The sequence below is a fragment of the Ruditapes philippinarum genome, unplaced genomic scaffold, assembly GCF_026571515.1.
Source record: "Ruditapes philippinarum isolate M1 unplaced genomic scaffold, ASM2657151v2 ctg5300_1_1_1_1, whole genome shotgun sequence".
In the NCBI taxonomy this organism is placed as follows: Eukaryota; Metazoa; Mollusca; class Bivalvia; order Venerida; family Veneridae; genus Ruditapes; species Ruditapes philippinarum.
Window position 1 is genome coordinate 30,366 of NW_026867086.1, and position 16,986 is coordinate 47,351.

The 16,986-nt window shown below is 31.1% G+C and overlaps 1 protein-coding gene across 1 annotated transcript in view; it reads right to left on the reverse strand.

Moving 5' to 3' along the window:
• Positions 1 to 2,806: 2,806 nt before the first annotated feature.
• Positions 2,807 to 16,986, reverse strand: part of LOC132734787 (tyrosine-protein kinase HCK-like) — a 77,914-nt gene continuing 63,734 nt past the window's right edge. The window contains exons 15-23 of the mRNA XM_060721638.1: positions 13,589 to 13,703; positions 13,171 to 13,275; positions 12,000 to 12,091; positions 11,524 to 11,685; positions 10,884 to 11,021; positions 8,521 to 8,771; positions 7,996 to 8,146; positions 7,685 to 7,819; positions 2,807 to 5,179 (exon numbers count right to left, since the gene is read on the reverse strand). Coding sequence (XP_060577621.1) covers positions 4,899 to 5,179; positions 7,685 to 7,819; positions 7,996 to 8,146; positions 8,521 to 8,771; positions 10,884 to 11,021; positions 11,524 to 11,685; positions 12,000 to 12,091; positions 13,171 to 13,275; positions 13,589 to 13,703 — 1,430 coding nt within the window. The 3' untranslated portion in view covers positions 2,807 to 4,898. The remainder of the gene's footprint in view (positions 5,180 to 7,684; positions 7,820 to 7,995; positions 8,147 to 8,520; positions 8,772 to 10,883; positions 11,022 to 11,523; positions 11,686 to 11,999; positions 12,092 to 13,170; positions 13,276 to 13,588; positions 13,704 to 16,986) is intronic.

The following is a 16,986-nucleotide window of genomic DNA, read 5'->3' on the forward strand; positions in this document are numbered from 1 at the left end:
CTATACTGCAATTAAATGCAAAATGTAATAACTGAATAACTTGCACGACCCATTATATCATAAAGGTACGATCGATTAATGTAAACTTTATCGTGTTCGAAGTATGTAACATCTATCAATTGATTGAGATATTGGTAAAAATATTGACTGTCAATATCAAACGCTTTGTAAACAATGGTACTGCATAGCTAGGTCAGATAAAATGCCTTTTTTGCAAGAAAAGCGTGCGTAACTGTAATACATTTGCACTTGACATAGCATTTAATAATTAAAAGCGGAAATGGTATATGAACTTTCATATGTTTTATATGTATCATTTTTATAAAGTGATGTGTACATTTAAATTGTAAAATTTTCGACTTTAATAGAACTGACTTGTTTTGATTTCATATAGTAACTCATTAAAAACATTCGCATAAATAGTGAATTTTACTACAGCAACGACAATTTGCATGCAGTTAACTGTAAGTTCCTATCTTTTTTATTATTATAAACAACGCATATCACGGGATTCTTTACTCAATTTAAACGCCCGTTTGAAAAACGGGACGTATTATGGGAATGCCAATTTTGTCCGGAAGATATCTCCTATACGCAGTGAGGATTTTAATGGTCATTCATAGAAAGCCTTAGCACTATAAAGCGGTGTCGCTCATATGAACAAGGTCAAAGATAAAGCAACAATGGAAAATGCTTGTCCAGGGCAAAATTACTACATGCATACATTGTAGGTAGATATCAATATAACTTGATATTATTGTTCACAATTTTGAGGCGGGATGTCGCGTGCGAAATTCAGCCACATACGATCAAGGTCAAGGTCAAACATAAACTTCAAAGTTTTGAAAAAATAAAACAATATGAAGATTTGTTACAAAAACATTAAGTTATCATTTATTGGTGGATTTCAACATAAACGATCATGGTTATGCCATATGTAATTCGTAGGTCAATATATGCAACGTCAAAGTTACCTAAGATGATGATTATGTTTGGAGCATATCTTCTACATGCATGGATGAATTCTTTTTTTATGGAAGTTTTATTTAGTTTAGTTTTTTTCTATTTACCACTCATTTATTTCGGGATTGTATCACAAATGGGCATTTGTGTCTCTTTGGCTGTAACTAATTAGGTTCAATTTATGCAAGGTTAAGGTCACTAAATATAATTTAAATCCAAATGTTGTCTGGAGCATATCTCCTATATGCGTCGAAGATTTTTTGTAATACTTTATAGAAATGTGTATCACTATGAGATGTGTTCCTCCACACATGATCAAGGTCTATAGGTCAAAGGACAAGGTACACTTGAAATAAATTGGAAAGAACGGGTCTAGAGCAAACCTACATTCATAGGGGAATTTGCATATAAATTTGCACAACTGATAACAATGTTAAGGCGGAGTGTCGCGCACAAGTCATGTTCCTGTGACCAGTGTCAAGGTCACACATAGAGATCAAAATTCAGTGGTCAGTGAATATACTAGTACCTCTTTATCGAAACGAAATAAGGAGTTACCATAACATGTGATAATGAAGTGTTATCATACCAGTATGACATTGTAGTAATCTTATAGAAGTCTTTGATCTTTGGACAGTTTAATTTAAATAAATGATCGCGCATCATGCGAGCTATGCGCTGATACCTAGCACCAGCTCTGACTATAAATAACACATAGGTTTGTGAGTGATAGTTAAATATAATCCCGAGGAAATTATTTTTACCCGATGCGTTAGCTTCTGATGATTGGAAACTATTTCCTAGCTTTTTTATTTTGATTTGTCCAACTTCCTATCTAACTGATCCGATACTAATGCCAGTCTTTGGGTATATTTTAACCCCTATCTAAAGTTTAAAGTTTGGTATGCTTATCAATACAATATGTGTGGTTTTGATCCCAAAACAATGATAAGTGTGCTTTTTCTTTAGCATCGAATCTTTATTTCTATTTACCTTCCCTGATTTTTAAACTTGTACATTTGTATAAGAACTACCTTTCTACATACCTCTCTCGAGTCATTTAATTGTACTTCATTTTAACTTCAACCATTTATAGATATATTTTCATATCCGTAAGAAGATGATTCTTCTTTAAATGTGGATTAAGTTTTACATTATTTTAGAGTTTTATACGTCTTATTCTGCTAACAGCTCGATTATTCCTGGCTCTTTTGCCAAATTCAAAGTGCGACATACCGATAGTGTTTGCTTAGATCTTTTATCACATAGACGACAAGTATGTTCCTTTGATAATTCGGGGCGATGTCATAAGTTTCCATAGACTGTAAATAACTAACTATACAATCCTGTTATGATCATAAAAGGTGAACTTTTTTAAAAAAATTATGGAAACCAATAAAGCAATGCTGAGTTTGGGTTTAGTATTTAAGGACAGTTTTTGGTGACAAAGTTTCGGCGTTTTAAGTATTTAGATAGTTCTGCTGAGGTTACATGGAATACTTTTATTACGAAAAATGCTCATAAGTAAAACTATTACTTTTTTGTCCGAAGAAAAACCCTTACATCTTTGCGCAAAAATGTTGTAATTGATATAAACGTCCACACTCTATATCATTGAATGTAAGTGAATTGATAATTTTCATACAGTAGTTGATGATTAAGCTAGACATGAACAAAAATAAAGATAAGTTAATACGGCAGTATTCTTGTAAGACACGTAGTGAATAACAAATAAAGATGTAATTTGACAAAAAAAGAATGTTCGTGCTTGATAATTTCAAAATGATATAAGTGTAATATTATTATAATACTGTTGGCATGAGAGTCGACAAACACATTTCGTAAAAATGTTTTTATTTCCTTTTATAACCGAGCAAGACAATAACACGATAACATGAGCAATGCATATTTATATATGTAATATGGTAATAAGTATATATAAGACTGGGAAAATCATTCTCCTGCTAGGGAAATCTCTGAAAGCAATTCCATCGATTGCAATGTAAGTACAATTTCTGGGCAAAAATATACAAAATAAGGTTTTTGTCGTGTTTTAAACATCAAATATGTCAACATGACCCGTTTTGTAAACCAATTAGTTTAGGAAATATAATATATTCACATTAGAATAACAAGCACTTCTTGTTGATTCTTGTTTTCTTATTTTACATTTCATATATTTTGTATATCACTAAAATTGTCATGCACATGTATTGTTTTGAAACTGGCAAATCACAAAAAAGCTCTCAAATCAATTTTTAAATGAATGCAAGCAATGGACCTTTCCGGTGTTTACAGTTTTATGTAAATTAGCTAACTTGTTATCCAATCGCTACACTGACATAATACATAGTCACTGGTTGACCTGGTTTGCACAAAAAATAACGTGGTTATGTTTGTGATACTGTTTGTGAGCAGTTGACCTAGCAATGAATGGAAAAGGTGTGGCTAAATGTTCCGCTACGAAAAAAACGGAAAGGTCCATATAATCAATCCCTAAATATACTCAATTACAACACACAATGAAATTTAAATGTATTTGACTATGTACATGTACGTCAATGTAACCTGTGGCTGGCAAAAATCCCAGGTCATTAACAATTTTTGTAGAGGCCCACAAGGTAATGCTGCATGCAAAATATTAAAGTTCTCGGCATTGAAATTTCATACAATTAGATTTAAACGAATTTATAAATATAAAAGTATTTGAAAACTAGTGAACCCCTGGGCAGGCTAAATATTGACCCAAGGGGCATGATTAAAAATTATAGCTATTATAGTTCGTTAACACTCTAGTGGTCATTTTATTGTTTCAATTGTCATTAGACTATGTTAGGAGATTTGTCCAAGTTATTGTTCGGACGAGTTCATCTGTCATCTTGGATGAAAAACTACATCTAAGGAATTGAAAATTGAAAAGTCTTGTTATCACTCTAGTTGCTATTGTTTTAGTCCAAAAAACCTGAACATTGTGTCAGAAATGTTGTTTTGATTTTTTCTAGCACTAGCTTGAAAATGTGTTATCTGGGGTCATCTGTTCCAATTCAAATACCCTGGAAATTAGGCAAAACATTTGTTTAGATTCTCGCTCACGTTTCAGTATGGATCACCTAGAGTCAAACTAGGTCACATCGCCAAAATATGGAAAAAAACGTGTTCATACTCTAAAGGCTACTGTTTGATTCAAAATACCCTAGTAATTGGTTGGAAAAGTTGTTTTGATTATTTAACAACATATGTGTAGTAATTAGATAACACTACTGGTATGTATTTAGTTAACAGCTGTCAAAAGGCTGACAAAATTAGCCTTTTCGAAATTCAACTAGGAATATGGATACCTCCAATTGAGAAGACACTTTTAAACCATACAACCAAATTACCTAGAAAACACCTAGAATCTCGTCCTGACCGGCTTTTGTTTGGGGGGATCAAAGCAAAAAATTAAAGCAATACATATTGTAACTTTAAGTTTAGGGCGTTTGAATGCTGCATTCATGGAATTAAAAGACTTTGTATGCGTGTTAACATTAGTGTTGGATTTCTCATTTTTGATTCAAAACAAAAACATTTAACAGTCTTTGATCGAGATATTTTTTTTCTCCTTTTAAAGTTTAAATCGTATATCGAGTCATATTTGAAACATTATAATTTTATTTATTTTTCTATAGATAACCTTCAACTTTTTCTTGACCTATCTTTTATGCATTGTTTTCATTATAATTGCAATTTTTGTTATTTACATCATCACCAACATGCAAATGAAAGACAAAATCTTAGCATTTCTTCCGTACAATATAATTTAAAAGATTCTTATCTATTATACAAAAATAAAATAAAATAAAAATGAAATTGTATATCTTTTCTGTTTACAAATCTGGCTAAACATAAAAGAAATTCGGTGTAAGTTTTTTGTTTTTGTTTTTTTATTGTTTGGTTTACATTGACACGCACGCATTTTTAGTATCTTTCTCTGTTTTGGTTTTTATTTTTGATCTGTCACTGGTCTTTGTTTCTGTTTCAGAAAGATGCGGTTTTGTAGCATACTTGTTTAGTGAAACTATAATGTTTAAGAATGTGGGTCTTTTTGTAGGAATTTTGTCCCAGCAATGCAACATGATGTCATATAATTCTCGTGGACAAAGAATATGTCCATCATCTGGCATTTTCATCCTATACCCTTCTATAACTTTACTTTCTGTTTCGTCATTGCTCATACCTGAAAAAATGATACCGCATACCTGTGTCAAAAATATGTATGTTTTTGTTATAATATCAAATTGTGAATTTAGAGTTATCTGCAAAGTTTGTTTTTGCTAAATATTAGAATCCTTTAAAAGTAACATCCACTTTACCCGGATAATGCTGCAAATAATGCTTTATTATTTTATTGTCTCTGTTTTTGGCGATTTTTGTAATTTAGTACTCTGAGGTTAAAAGGAAACATTGCTTATCTTGTTGAATTGTTTCACTTAAATTTTTTTAGACAAATGACTAAAGTTGCAATATGATCTTAACAGCAAAGTTGGGATTGATGAACAAGACGATCAGTGTGAGAAATCATGTTGTTAAGTTTTCCTTTTAGCAACACTGAGAATATGTTGCAATATTTACTGATTACAGAAGTTAATTCCTGAAGCACAATCAACTAAAGCCATTAATCAACAAAAGAAAAACATATACAAACAACGGATAAACCAAGAGCGGGAAACAAAATTATTATTACTTGGAGCAATACTGACTTAGCTTCTTGCATATACCACTGTCCTCAATGAACATCTTGCTACAATTTCAAATTTTGTATAGGATATCGACCGAGTACGAGGTCTTTCTGATGTGTTTCATGAAATTCGTGACGAGGTCTTTCCTAAACAGAAAGATCGATGTACGAGGCCGATATCCAACTTACACACCGTCAAACTATTGGCTTGAGCAATGGCTGATCCGAAACATTTCATGTAATGCATATAAAGATAATTTTTTAACACAGCGCATAAACAGGTAAGCTTTTATCAATGTTCTGCTTTTATATAGTATATATTTTGCATTTAACTTTGTTTTTCAAAATAATAATAAAAAGGCTAAATGTGTAATTTGTCAATAAATAAGTAAATGGGTCTGTAATTGAATTTATGTAAAAGAATGAATAATTATGTTGAAAGTATTTCGTATCAGACATTTCAAATTCTAGGACATTTGCTCCCCCCGAACAGTTGCCCTCTCGGACGTTGCCCCCTGTTTTTTGCTTGTAACTTGTCAGAGGTCATCTCGTGTATATATTTTATGTACTTTATTTATGGATGCTTATTTTTAAAATTTCACAAATTTGCGCGAGATTTTTTGTTAATTGAACCAAAATGGAATTTCGACAATAGGCAATGAATTTTAATTTTTGTAACAAACAATTCAACAATTAAATTTTTTTAACATTTTTAATGGCAAATGTCCAACCCTTCCAAAGATATGAGTAGGGCAAATGTCCGTCATTGCAAAAAGGGAGAAAACTTCCGAGGGGGGAGGCAACTGTCTGAGGGGAAAATGTCCGGATACCAAGCAGACCACGAAAGACTTACATAATTATGTATATTGTTGCATGTGTAGTAATGTGTAAGATACATGATCCGAAATTATAGTTTATATAGCAGATTATAAAGTGTTCTAGAATTAAAATGATAAAAATAAATTTTTAAACTAAATCACTTATAACTTTATATTAACATTTCTTTTTCAATATTTCTTTTAATAATATTATAATTTTAAATAATGGGAGATGCGTTCATTGTAGACCAATCCACTTTGAGTACTTGTATCTGCATGTCACTATAAGCAAGGTTTGGATTATATCTTTAACGTTCTTTGAACTCGAAGGTTTTCAGGGGAAATCAGTTTTGATTTTTCGCGGGTTGAATAGAAAGGTAGGATAAAGCCTAACTAAAAGAGGGGGTGGGGACGGGTTAACGGGGATTTAACAATCTAATTGATCCTGATGGTGGTTATGTAACCAGGGACTTTGCTATGAACTGTAGGTAGCTGCGGTTTCCTAGGCAAAGAGTATATCAAATGGACGTTATTTGAATCACAAATGAAACGGACATATTTTTGTTATATTTTTTCGATATGGGGGTTTGGTACTATGAATTTTTTTATGGATAAGATGATTTAGAATCGTGATATGTATGCGGTGATAACTGTTAAAGTTTCATAGAAATGAACTTAAAGCACCCATTTTTGTTATATTGTGAAATTAATGACAGAAGAAGCGCTTAGATTACTATTACTTTGAAAAATGACGCGATTAGAAAAAACTTTGATATGCTATCCATTTATTTCATTCAAAGATTTAATATAGAGATGTTGGAATAATTATAAACATTATCTTGTTTAAAAGAATGTATCCAGATTTTGTCAGACAGGAATATTATGACAATCATTTATTTACATTTTATTTTTAATTTTTGATTGCATTTCATGTTTTCTTTGTCTACGCATAGGCAGGTCTATTTTTTCACGTGTTTTTCATGACCGGGTCTGTCTGACTAGAACAGACCTGTGCACGTGCAAAAGATAGACCTCATAACGGAATTTCTTTTGTTAAAACAGGTCTATCCTAAAAATATAGACCTGTCACAAACAATAGAGGAGGTGTGTAACTTTAGAAAACCTTTATTCGTTTCATTTTCAATTATGCTTTAAAAGATCGACTTACAAAACAATCATTGCAAACCTGGGTAAGGTAGCTTTCCAAAAGTAATCATCTCATAAAGTAACACACCAAAGGCCCACACATCTGATTGAGTTGTGAATTTACGTTCATTAAACACTTCCGGTGCAGTCCACTTAATTGCAAGCCTTTCTTTGTCTGTTATATACGATACATTTCATGTTTTAATTAATAGATATCATTATAGCAATAATAAAAACGTTTGCAACAATACATATTACCATTCACACAATAGAAAATAGATAATATAACCAGAGAAAAATTAATAAAATGATCACCGTCTGACCTTATTAAAATAAAAATATTTAACCTACCAAGTGAAACATAACAATCGTTCTGAAGCCTTTTTGCCATTCCAAATCCGGCAATTTTGAGCTTATTTACTTGCCCGACAAGTATATGTCCTGTCCTAAGATCTCTATGGACAATTTGTTCATTGCACAAATAATCCATACCTTTTGAAATCTAGGGAAGTGAAAACGAAACATTATGTTCCAAAAATTGTTTCCTTGTAAACATAAATAAATATGTAAAAGAAAGCTAAGCTTTGCCAAAAAAAGGCAATGCTGACACATAAATGCACATATAAGATATTTTTTCTTAAGTATATTTGTTGTAACTTGTTGTAACAAGGTAACTTGTATAGAGCGATTGTGTATTGTTGGAGCGATTGTGGTACATTGCTTTAAGTTTTTTATTTGTTAACTTTATTATTATAATTATTGTTGTGTTTAATTGAATACAATAATTATTATGATGATAATAATAGTCTTAATAATGAACAAGTTTAATAGTAATAATGAGAGAACTTCATACGATAACAATAAACGGTGATCGACCTGAATTGCCATATCAAGAAGTTGATCGTGTTTTATGGTCTTTCCCATATCTTTTCTGAGATAATCACTGAGGGTACCTATTGTTATCATGTCAAAAACCATCAAGAATGGTTTCTCTTTTGTGATCACGGCTAGCAAATTTATAATTTTATCGTGTTTTAATCGCTTCAATATATCTATCTCTGTTAAGAAGTGTTTAATCTCCAACTGACTGGATTGTTTTATTGTCACTCCTCGGTTTCTCCATTCACCTGCAAATAAAATACATGTACAAATGTGCTTTACATATTCCTTACCAAATCATTCCTAAGCACAGGTCAATTTCTATTTAGATATAGTATAAGTGTAAATTATTCCCGATGTTTTGTAAATCATTTAGATTGCGAAATTATACTTATCGTATGCACTGGCCATGAGAGAGGGACCAGATATTAAATTTTAAAAAAAGCTTTGACTAATGCCTACCTGATAAGGAAGGTAATTCCAATACAAACAAGGCTTACGCAACTTGAAATTTGACATGACATAAGTGCAACGTTGTTCTGTTTGTGTCACTATTATAGTCAGTAATAAAATATGATAATAGAATATCAAAGTATGTACATTTTCTTTTTCACCTATTATGATACTCATTTTCTACAAATTACAACAACTAATGATGCTAAGAAATACATAAATCCATATATGTAAATAAGCCAAAACAAAAACTTTCATCGACTTTATGTTTCAAAATATCCTTTACATGATTCGCGGCAAATGGTATTCCATGATACAATAAAGGGAGACAAATCGAATACACGCATTTGTCGAAGGGAGGCTACGCATTAGTTTTCCTTACATACTCGTAAGTTCTCTTCTAGCTGTATTTAATCTGTAAGTCTCTGATCAGTTTAATTATTTTTGCAGTCCATTTTGCCCGACTAATTATTTTGATATCTTTCCTACTAGAACTTAAACTACGTCTGTAAATAGATTTTTGAATTTTCACAATGTTACGGTCATGTATTTATAGGTTTTGAATTCATGTAACAAGGCTTGCGCAGCAATGAAATACACATGTACATGCATAACCCACTGCGTACTACAAAATTATAAGTAAATGCCTGTAGAAGATAGAAATGTAAAAAATAAATTATCGAAGTTTATTTTGTTTTGTCTTTTATACTGCCTTCCCATCGGTTGAGGAGTAAACTTTCTTCCCGTTCTGCGAATGACATACTGCGAATCACCAAAGGGGAAACCAATATATGACTTTATTTAATTTTACCCATAAAATATGGTGCTATATCACTCAAATGTATTTCATACTTTTTAAAAATAGATTTGAAATATAAATATTAAAGTGGGCGGAGTCAAAACTCATATTTATGTTAAAGACTTCTTTCGCCATTTTGTTTAAAAAATCTGATAAATACAAAAAACGTTTTGTTGAATTTTGTTTTGAAAACTTTGTAGAATGATAGAAAATGGTCTAACTAAGAAAATAAATCCGAACACCAATATCTTTAATTCAGTCATAAACGCTGTACAGACGTTTAAACAGTTGTTTACGTGACGTCACAATGTAGCGCTAACTATCGCATGCAAAACAAGACAATACTGCGCGCTGTACAGTTGCAGTTGCTTAGCAAGCAAAGTGGTTCGTAAACTTTTTACTTTGATAATGAAATTAAATAAAAAATGTATTTTTTCCAATTTCTTGAAATATGGTATAAATTTTCACTCAACATGATAAAATGCCATATATTTTCACTCGCAATCCCGGCTCCTTAAAATATGTGGCATTTTATCATGTTTCGTGAAAATATTTTCCATATTTCACTCAAACGTAAAAATATCATCTTATTACATTATAGAAATTGGAAGGATTTTTTTTTCTTTTTTTGGGTTCCTAATTTATTTTTAGCTGTAAATTGAAAGGATTTATTGATATAAATCGGGTCCCTTGACAAAGAAAAATTATAAACACAAATAGCAAGTTATCATGATTAATATAGTCTGGTATTATATAAAAGTGTCCGCGGTAAAAAATTCTAAAGATTTATATTTCTTGCCGTTTATGAATCTGCTTTATGTATTTGTTCTATCATAGCAAATATCTCTAAGCTTGTACTTACAAAGCAAAGATCTCTAAGGTACGTTTCCTTGCATTAATTGCTAACTGACATTTATATTTATTACTAACGCGATAACGTAAATAAAAAGAATGTGTATGTAATTTCAAGTAAGACTCATTCTTTGAAAATATTGACGCAATTACAATAAGTATAAGATGGATTGAAAGAAGACAGAAATAAAAGCATATAAAAGCATATAAGTTTCAGATATCTTAATATATATTGAAGAAAGGCTTTGAAACGTACCCGTGCTTATGTTTGGACCCACATTTTGACGGATTGTCACCAATTTTGCTTGTGATTCTAGATCTCTGAAAGGCACGTCAGGAATCGTTTTGGCAACTTGTTCTCCTAGTCTGCAGCACAAGCCATTAATCAAATGATCTAAAATTAGATTGGTTATTTTAAAGTTCGTGTGTATGAAAAGTAACTACCATGTACTGCACGTATACTTTTTAAGAAATACGTTCGTTTTAGGTGATATATTAAAAGTCCATAATTATTAAGTATAATAAGTTTTGCTGTAATTTAAAAAAAACGAATGACAAATGTTAAATTAAACGTTATGGTCTCCGTGCAGGGTTGATTCCTATAAAATAGGAATTCAGTTAAAAGTAACTTAAACAATACATTCTGCTTATCACCATTTCAATAAAGTATATCAAAACATAACTACTACAGAATCAGCAAAATCTTAAAATGGATAGAGGAAGGCATGCGGAAGGCATTTGCCTCTTCTCGTGAACATAAGTGTATGCGTAAAAATCAAAATGATTATTCAGTTATATAATATCCACAAATCCTGACCAAATATATATATTACAACGTATATATACGCTATATGATCGCCCATACTCAAAGAAACGACCAAGGCAAAGACCCTTACCTTGATAGTATTGAATCAGAGCAGTCATATCGGCAAACAGACGATCTTCTTCTGAAAGACGAAATCTCCCGTCGTTTGACCAATATATTCTGTAATGTTGGATTTTAACTGTATTTTCTCCCATCTCTGACTCTCTAACGGATAAAGCCAGTGACATTTTATCTAAAATAGAATAAATTTATCGGGATAAACTTGTGCTTTTGCAAAACTAAGGCCTGGAAAGTCCATGACTACTTCACTTATAAATAATCTTTAATTAACTTTGGTGTCGAAGGTGTTCAGTCTTAAAATCGTGCATTTTTATCATGTCAATTTTATAAAATAAAATGTTTTATTTTGTAAATTATGAATAAGAATGCGACAGCTGTGAATTTCTATGTCGCTATTGCTCCCTTTCGAAGAAATAAAAAAGCTTTAAAGGATAATTTATATAACAACCTGGATGTAATGTTATTATTTTTTAACTTATTATTTACCGGATGCGGTTCTTATGATAAAAGCTCCTAGTCCAAAATGAGGTGCCGACAGCTGACTTACTGTTTCTCTTTTGTTCAAGTCATGCCACCAACTAGTAAATTAAAAAAGACATAACATTTAGAAATATTTTTTTCTTTTTTATGTCCGGCAATTTATCTGTGATGTTTTAGTTAGAGTGCCCCCATAAAAGTCGCTCGGTTTCATTATGATATAATTAATGCTTCTAATATAATTTAGCTGTTAATTCAAAATTTCTTCTTGAAAATCAAACACAATAAATTGATATTGAGATTTTACTGTTTGTAATTTATATTTTGATAATTATTAGATTTTGTGGTCGTCTTAAAGATTTATATTGATTCTACGACGTCATTATTTTAATCCAAACACAACATTAAGAGAAGTTTTCTTATCATTAAAGAATTAAATTCCGTTTTGAAAGGCTGTTTGCGACCACGTTATAACCATCGTATATGGACAGAAATTGTGCAGTTCTGATAGCAGGTTTAATTAAGTGTTGATATGAGACAGATTTGATGCCGACCTATTTTCAAAATCAAATTGATGCAAACAGTTAATGGTACGCCTCTGAACCTAGATGTTAACTTTCCCTTTAATCAAATACTTCCTACTTTATCTCTATAAAATGATTATCACATTTCAACAAATTGCCGGTTTATATTCTAATTCTACAGTACACTCTAAAATCTTAAAGAAGACATCATTCAATGGTTTAAGTACTGATAAATAGAGATATACCTTTTGCAAGATTTAATTTAGTAGATGGTCCTAAATATACAAAAGGATCGACTCAGACATTTTGTTTTGCAGATGATTTACAATGTGAATAGTATTTTATTCCTCAAAAAGTTCTTCAAAAGGATGACCTCTATCACAGAATACAATTAAAATTCAAAATGACTTTGTGAATCAGACGTATTGTAACCATCAGAAAATATTTTATGATTAGGTTTTTGTGTTTACAAAGGGCAGTAAGATTTTTAGGCATAATTATCTTTTTACTATCTTAAGTGAAACAAAAAGCATTTACGAATAACTTAATGCAGATTATTTAAAACACAGAATTGTTATCTCATCTCTTTTTCAAATATATTAAAATAAAAAAAATTAATAATGATTCTTATCTCTTTTAAAATCAATGTCACTTACTCTTTTAAGTAATATTTTTTGAAATCGGTAACAACATAATTTCTCGGTATGAACCCTTTCTCTCCTGATCTCTGGTGTGTTGCTTTCATCCATATATTGCTGTCTCTTAAATGAGAATGAGATATGCAGATTAATGCGGACCAAGGTACGTATAAATGAGAAACATTTCTTGATATGATGTATTACTTAGCCTATATGACTTTATATTCATCTTTTATGTTTTATGTTGAATGTTACGCTCCTATAGCACAAAATTTATTTGTTGAACATTCGACCGATGCACAATAAAGTAGATATATAGATTTTAACAGAATTTTTTGTTTGAAGAATAAAATTAACAAGCACACAATCGAATTATCAATAAAAGTAAATGCTTGTATATATTTCTTTCAGTTTATAAAATTAAAAATGCAAATACTTAAGATTCCGCCTAAAAGTAATGAAAACGTCTTCGGCTTTGAAAGATATTTCATTATCTAATCTTGCATTGAAGTCATACAAGGCTGTCACAAGAATAGTCATGTTCATATCAGCTGAAATAATTAATATACAGTTCTGGTCAGACTTTTTCAATTAGATTGAAGAGATATGCATAGATGATAATCGATATTGTAAACAATTAACGTCATTTTGTCAACAAAATGTGACACAAAGTAAGAATGTTTTATCGTATCGTATCCTTAAAGTGTCAGTTTTGTGAATGCCCAGTTTGTTTTTGCTTTTTTATCAAGCTACAGTTTTAGTAAATGATGTAGCATAGGCAATTATTTAACTATGAAATAATTATCAACAACAAAAAAACTGTCAATTATAGTAGATTTAAATTTTTCCCACGAATTATTTCTTTCAGAACAAACTTTGGGAAAACCCCAATTTGGGGCTTTATTTTCAGCCCCGGATTCATTTTAATATAAAAACAAAAAAAATCAAAAATTTTAGCTTTTAAAATCCGGGGGTTAAAAGGGGAACTAGTAAAATATGTTCTTTTTAATTTTAAAACAGGAATAAAATTTAAAAAAAATTTTAAATTTTATTTAGTTTATTGCACAATAAGGAAAACAAACCCCAAAAGAACTCCAAAAAAAAATTAAAAATTTTTAAAGGCTGGGTTTGATTACCCTTTCAAGGCTCTCAATACAACTAATAAACGATGTAAATTTGTGACATATTTTTTAACATTTTGTTGTCTGCTTCAAAATTTGAATGTCCTTGCTACTAGTCGACAACGCCTTCTTTGAAGACAAACCTTCTTACAGACATAAATTTACTATGAATAGTGAAAGATGCTTTTCTGTCAGATAGCACGAGTTTGGAAAAAATAAATAGTATGCAGCAAATCTCTTTGTCTTCTCCGGTCCTAGATCAGAAATATAAAACATTTGTTATAGAATTTTCCTTAAACATTTCTGACATTCCTCACTTTTTTATCCCATGAATATTATTATTATTATCTAAGGACACACCAATACTGATTGTTGTTGCTGTGCTGCTGCTGCTGCTGCTGCTGCTGCTGCTGCTGCTGCTGCTGCTGCTGCTGCTGCTGCTGCTGCTGCTGCTGCTGCTGCTGCTTTAACAGTCCCTTGTGGTAAAAGAATTGGCACCACATTTATCCCCTGCGTGACAGGCGACTAAATATGTTCGAATAAATGTAGTCTTTGCTTCTCTTAGCTATGACAGGGGACTGCAATGTCGCTCAAATATATTTAACGGAAGTTAAAAATGTTTTGTGATAACGATTTTCAGTTTCATATAGAAGCTCATTTAGTATGAGGAGAAATCAATTCTTATGTATTTTCCGTATGTAAAGTTAACTGGTTTATAATATGATCATAATGCCTCAAAAACCCATATTTTAAATTATTTTGAAATGTCAAATAATACTTTCCTAATGGATCAAGAACATGTTAGCTGTTTGACAACTGAAGAAAGAAGCATTGAATGTACAGTAATGCGTCATGAATGTAGCAAAATTTAACCAAAGTTTTGACCGCAAAACAAAACACTTATTCATTATAGATAGACTAAATACCAACATGGCAGAAAAGCAAATGAGAGTTTCTCTATGTGACTAATAATTATTTTTCTTGAAGTATGTAACACTTACAAAAATTAAATTTTTTTGTGAAATAAAAAGAAGAATATGTAAAACAAAGTAAAACTGCTTTTATTTGCAAAGATTTGTTCGGAGTTTATGCATTGATGTACAATCCACTTACGTATTTATGTACACATTATTATAAACTTTATGAATATGCAAAAGAAATAAATTGAAATTTTGAAATTTAGTTAAATTGAACATTAATAGCCATATAATACTAGAGAGTATGAAAACTAAACATAATCTACTACCGATAGTACCAGTAAAGTTTGGGATTATTTTATTTGAATATGAGTTTCCAGGTTGATGATCGTTTTTGGTAGCCTCATCATTTTGGACAATACCATTGTCATTTTTAACTCTTATGTTAATGTAATGTAAATAATTATTGTGTTAGTCTATGCTGCTTAAAAACCAGATAAGTAGATATTTCAATGATTTATAACTAACACAGTCATTTAGAGTGGGTGCTTGTGTAAGTTTATGCTGCTTAAAAACTGGAGAAGTAAATAGTTCAATAATTTGAAAATCAGTCAATTGTCACAAGAGATACACATCGTTCTTTATCGTTTTCTCTTGTTCTGTTTGGTGTGTAACTATCCCACGTCTAAGTGTGATGATTTCGTTTCAAAAATTACGATATTTTTTCAATTGCAAATCTAGATAATTGCACCTGTGAAAAAGCCTGCACATTCGGGTTTCTTTTTTTTGTTAATGGGCTTTTAAATATAATAAGACCCGAAAATAATTCCTTTATGTAAAATGCTGTTTCCCCATCAATAACTCTACACGTGGTATTGTTTATATATGATATAGTTACAGAGTTACTAGATATGTGTATTGTTTTTCTGACAGGAAGTTTTACTGCTTTACAAGATATCTGAAATTTTATGTCTCAAATAAAATACTTCTGTGAAGTTTTTCGGATACTTATCAATTTAATATCCATTCGGGTTTATTATAACCCTTTTGTCTCATTCTTACCTTTTTCATCAGAAACATTCTCCTCCTGGCCCATTTTAAGTAAATATTTTAAAAAATCAGATGTGTCTGCAATTTAAAGTAAATATTATTTTCAATATATTGATACAATGTACTATTTTCTCAGATAAACGTTAAGATAAACATGAGCAAACATCTAACAATTGTAACACAGCTTACTCAAATATAATGATTAATGACATGTTATCACACTAAAAAGCCCAACATGACAAAATTGAAAATGTTGCAGACTCGGCTTGATTAAGCCTATTTAAGAATGGTGCTGTCAAGTGCAAACAACCGTCTACGCCATCTAGCACCGGCTAAAGTTGTATTCAACATTTAACATGAATTGGTAAGATTTGGAATTTAGAAACATCCGCAGATGTTTACATATGGCGGTAATCATATAACCTTCAATGTGACACGTAATAACCATTCCATGAAAAGCGGCATATGGTCCCCAAGTAAATAAATGCGTTTGCCCTAAACGGGAAAACGACGGGGGCAACTATATCAAATTGAATTTTAAAAGGGGATCAGAACTTAAGAATCCTGCATATCACAGATAATACGTCGAAAGACACACTTAAAAATCACGCAACATATCCTAAGGGTGTATCAACAGTTTTCAAGTGAGGAAAACTGGAACCACCTAACAAGAAAAAATCCAAATGGAAAGAACTTAAATACCCACAGCACAACAATAATGACGTGCTGAACTGTAGATAAGGATC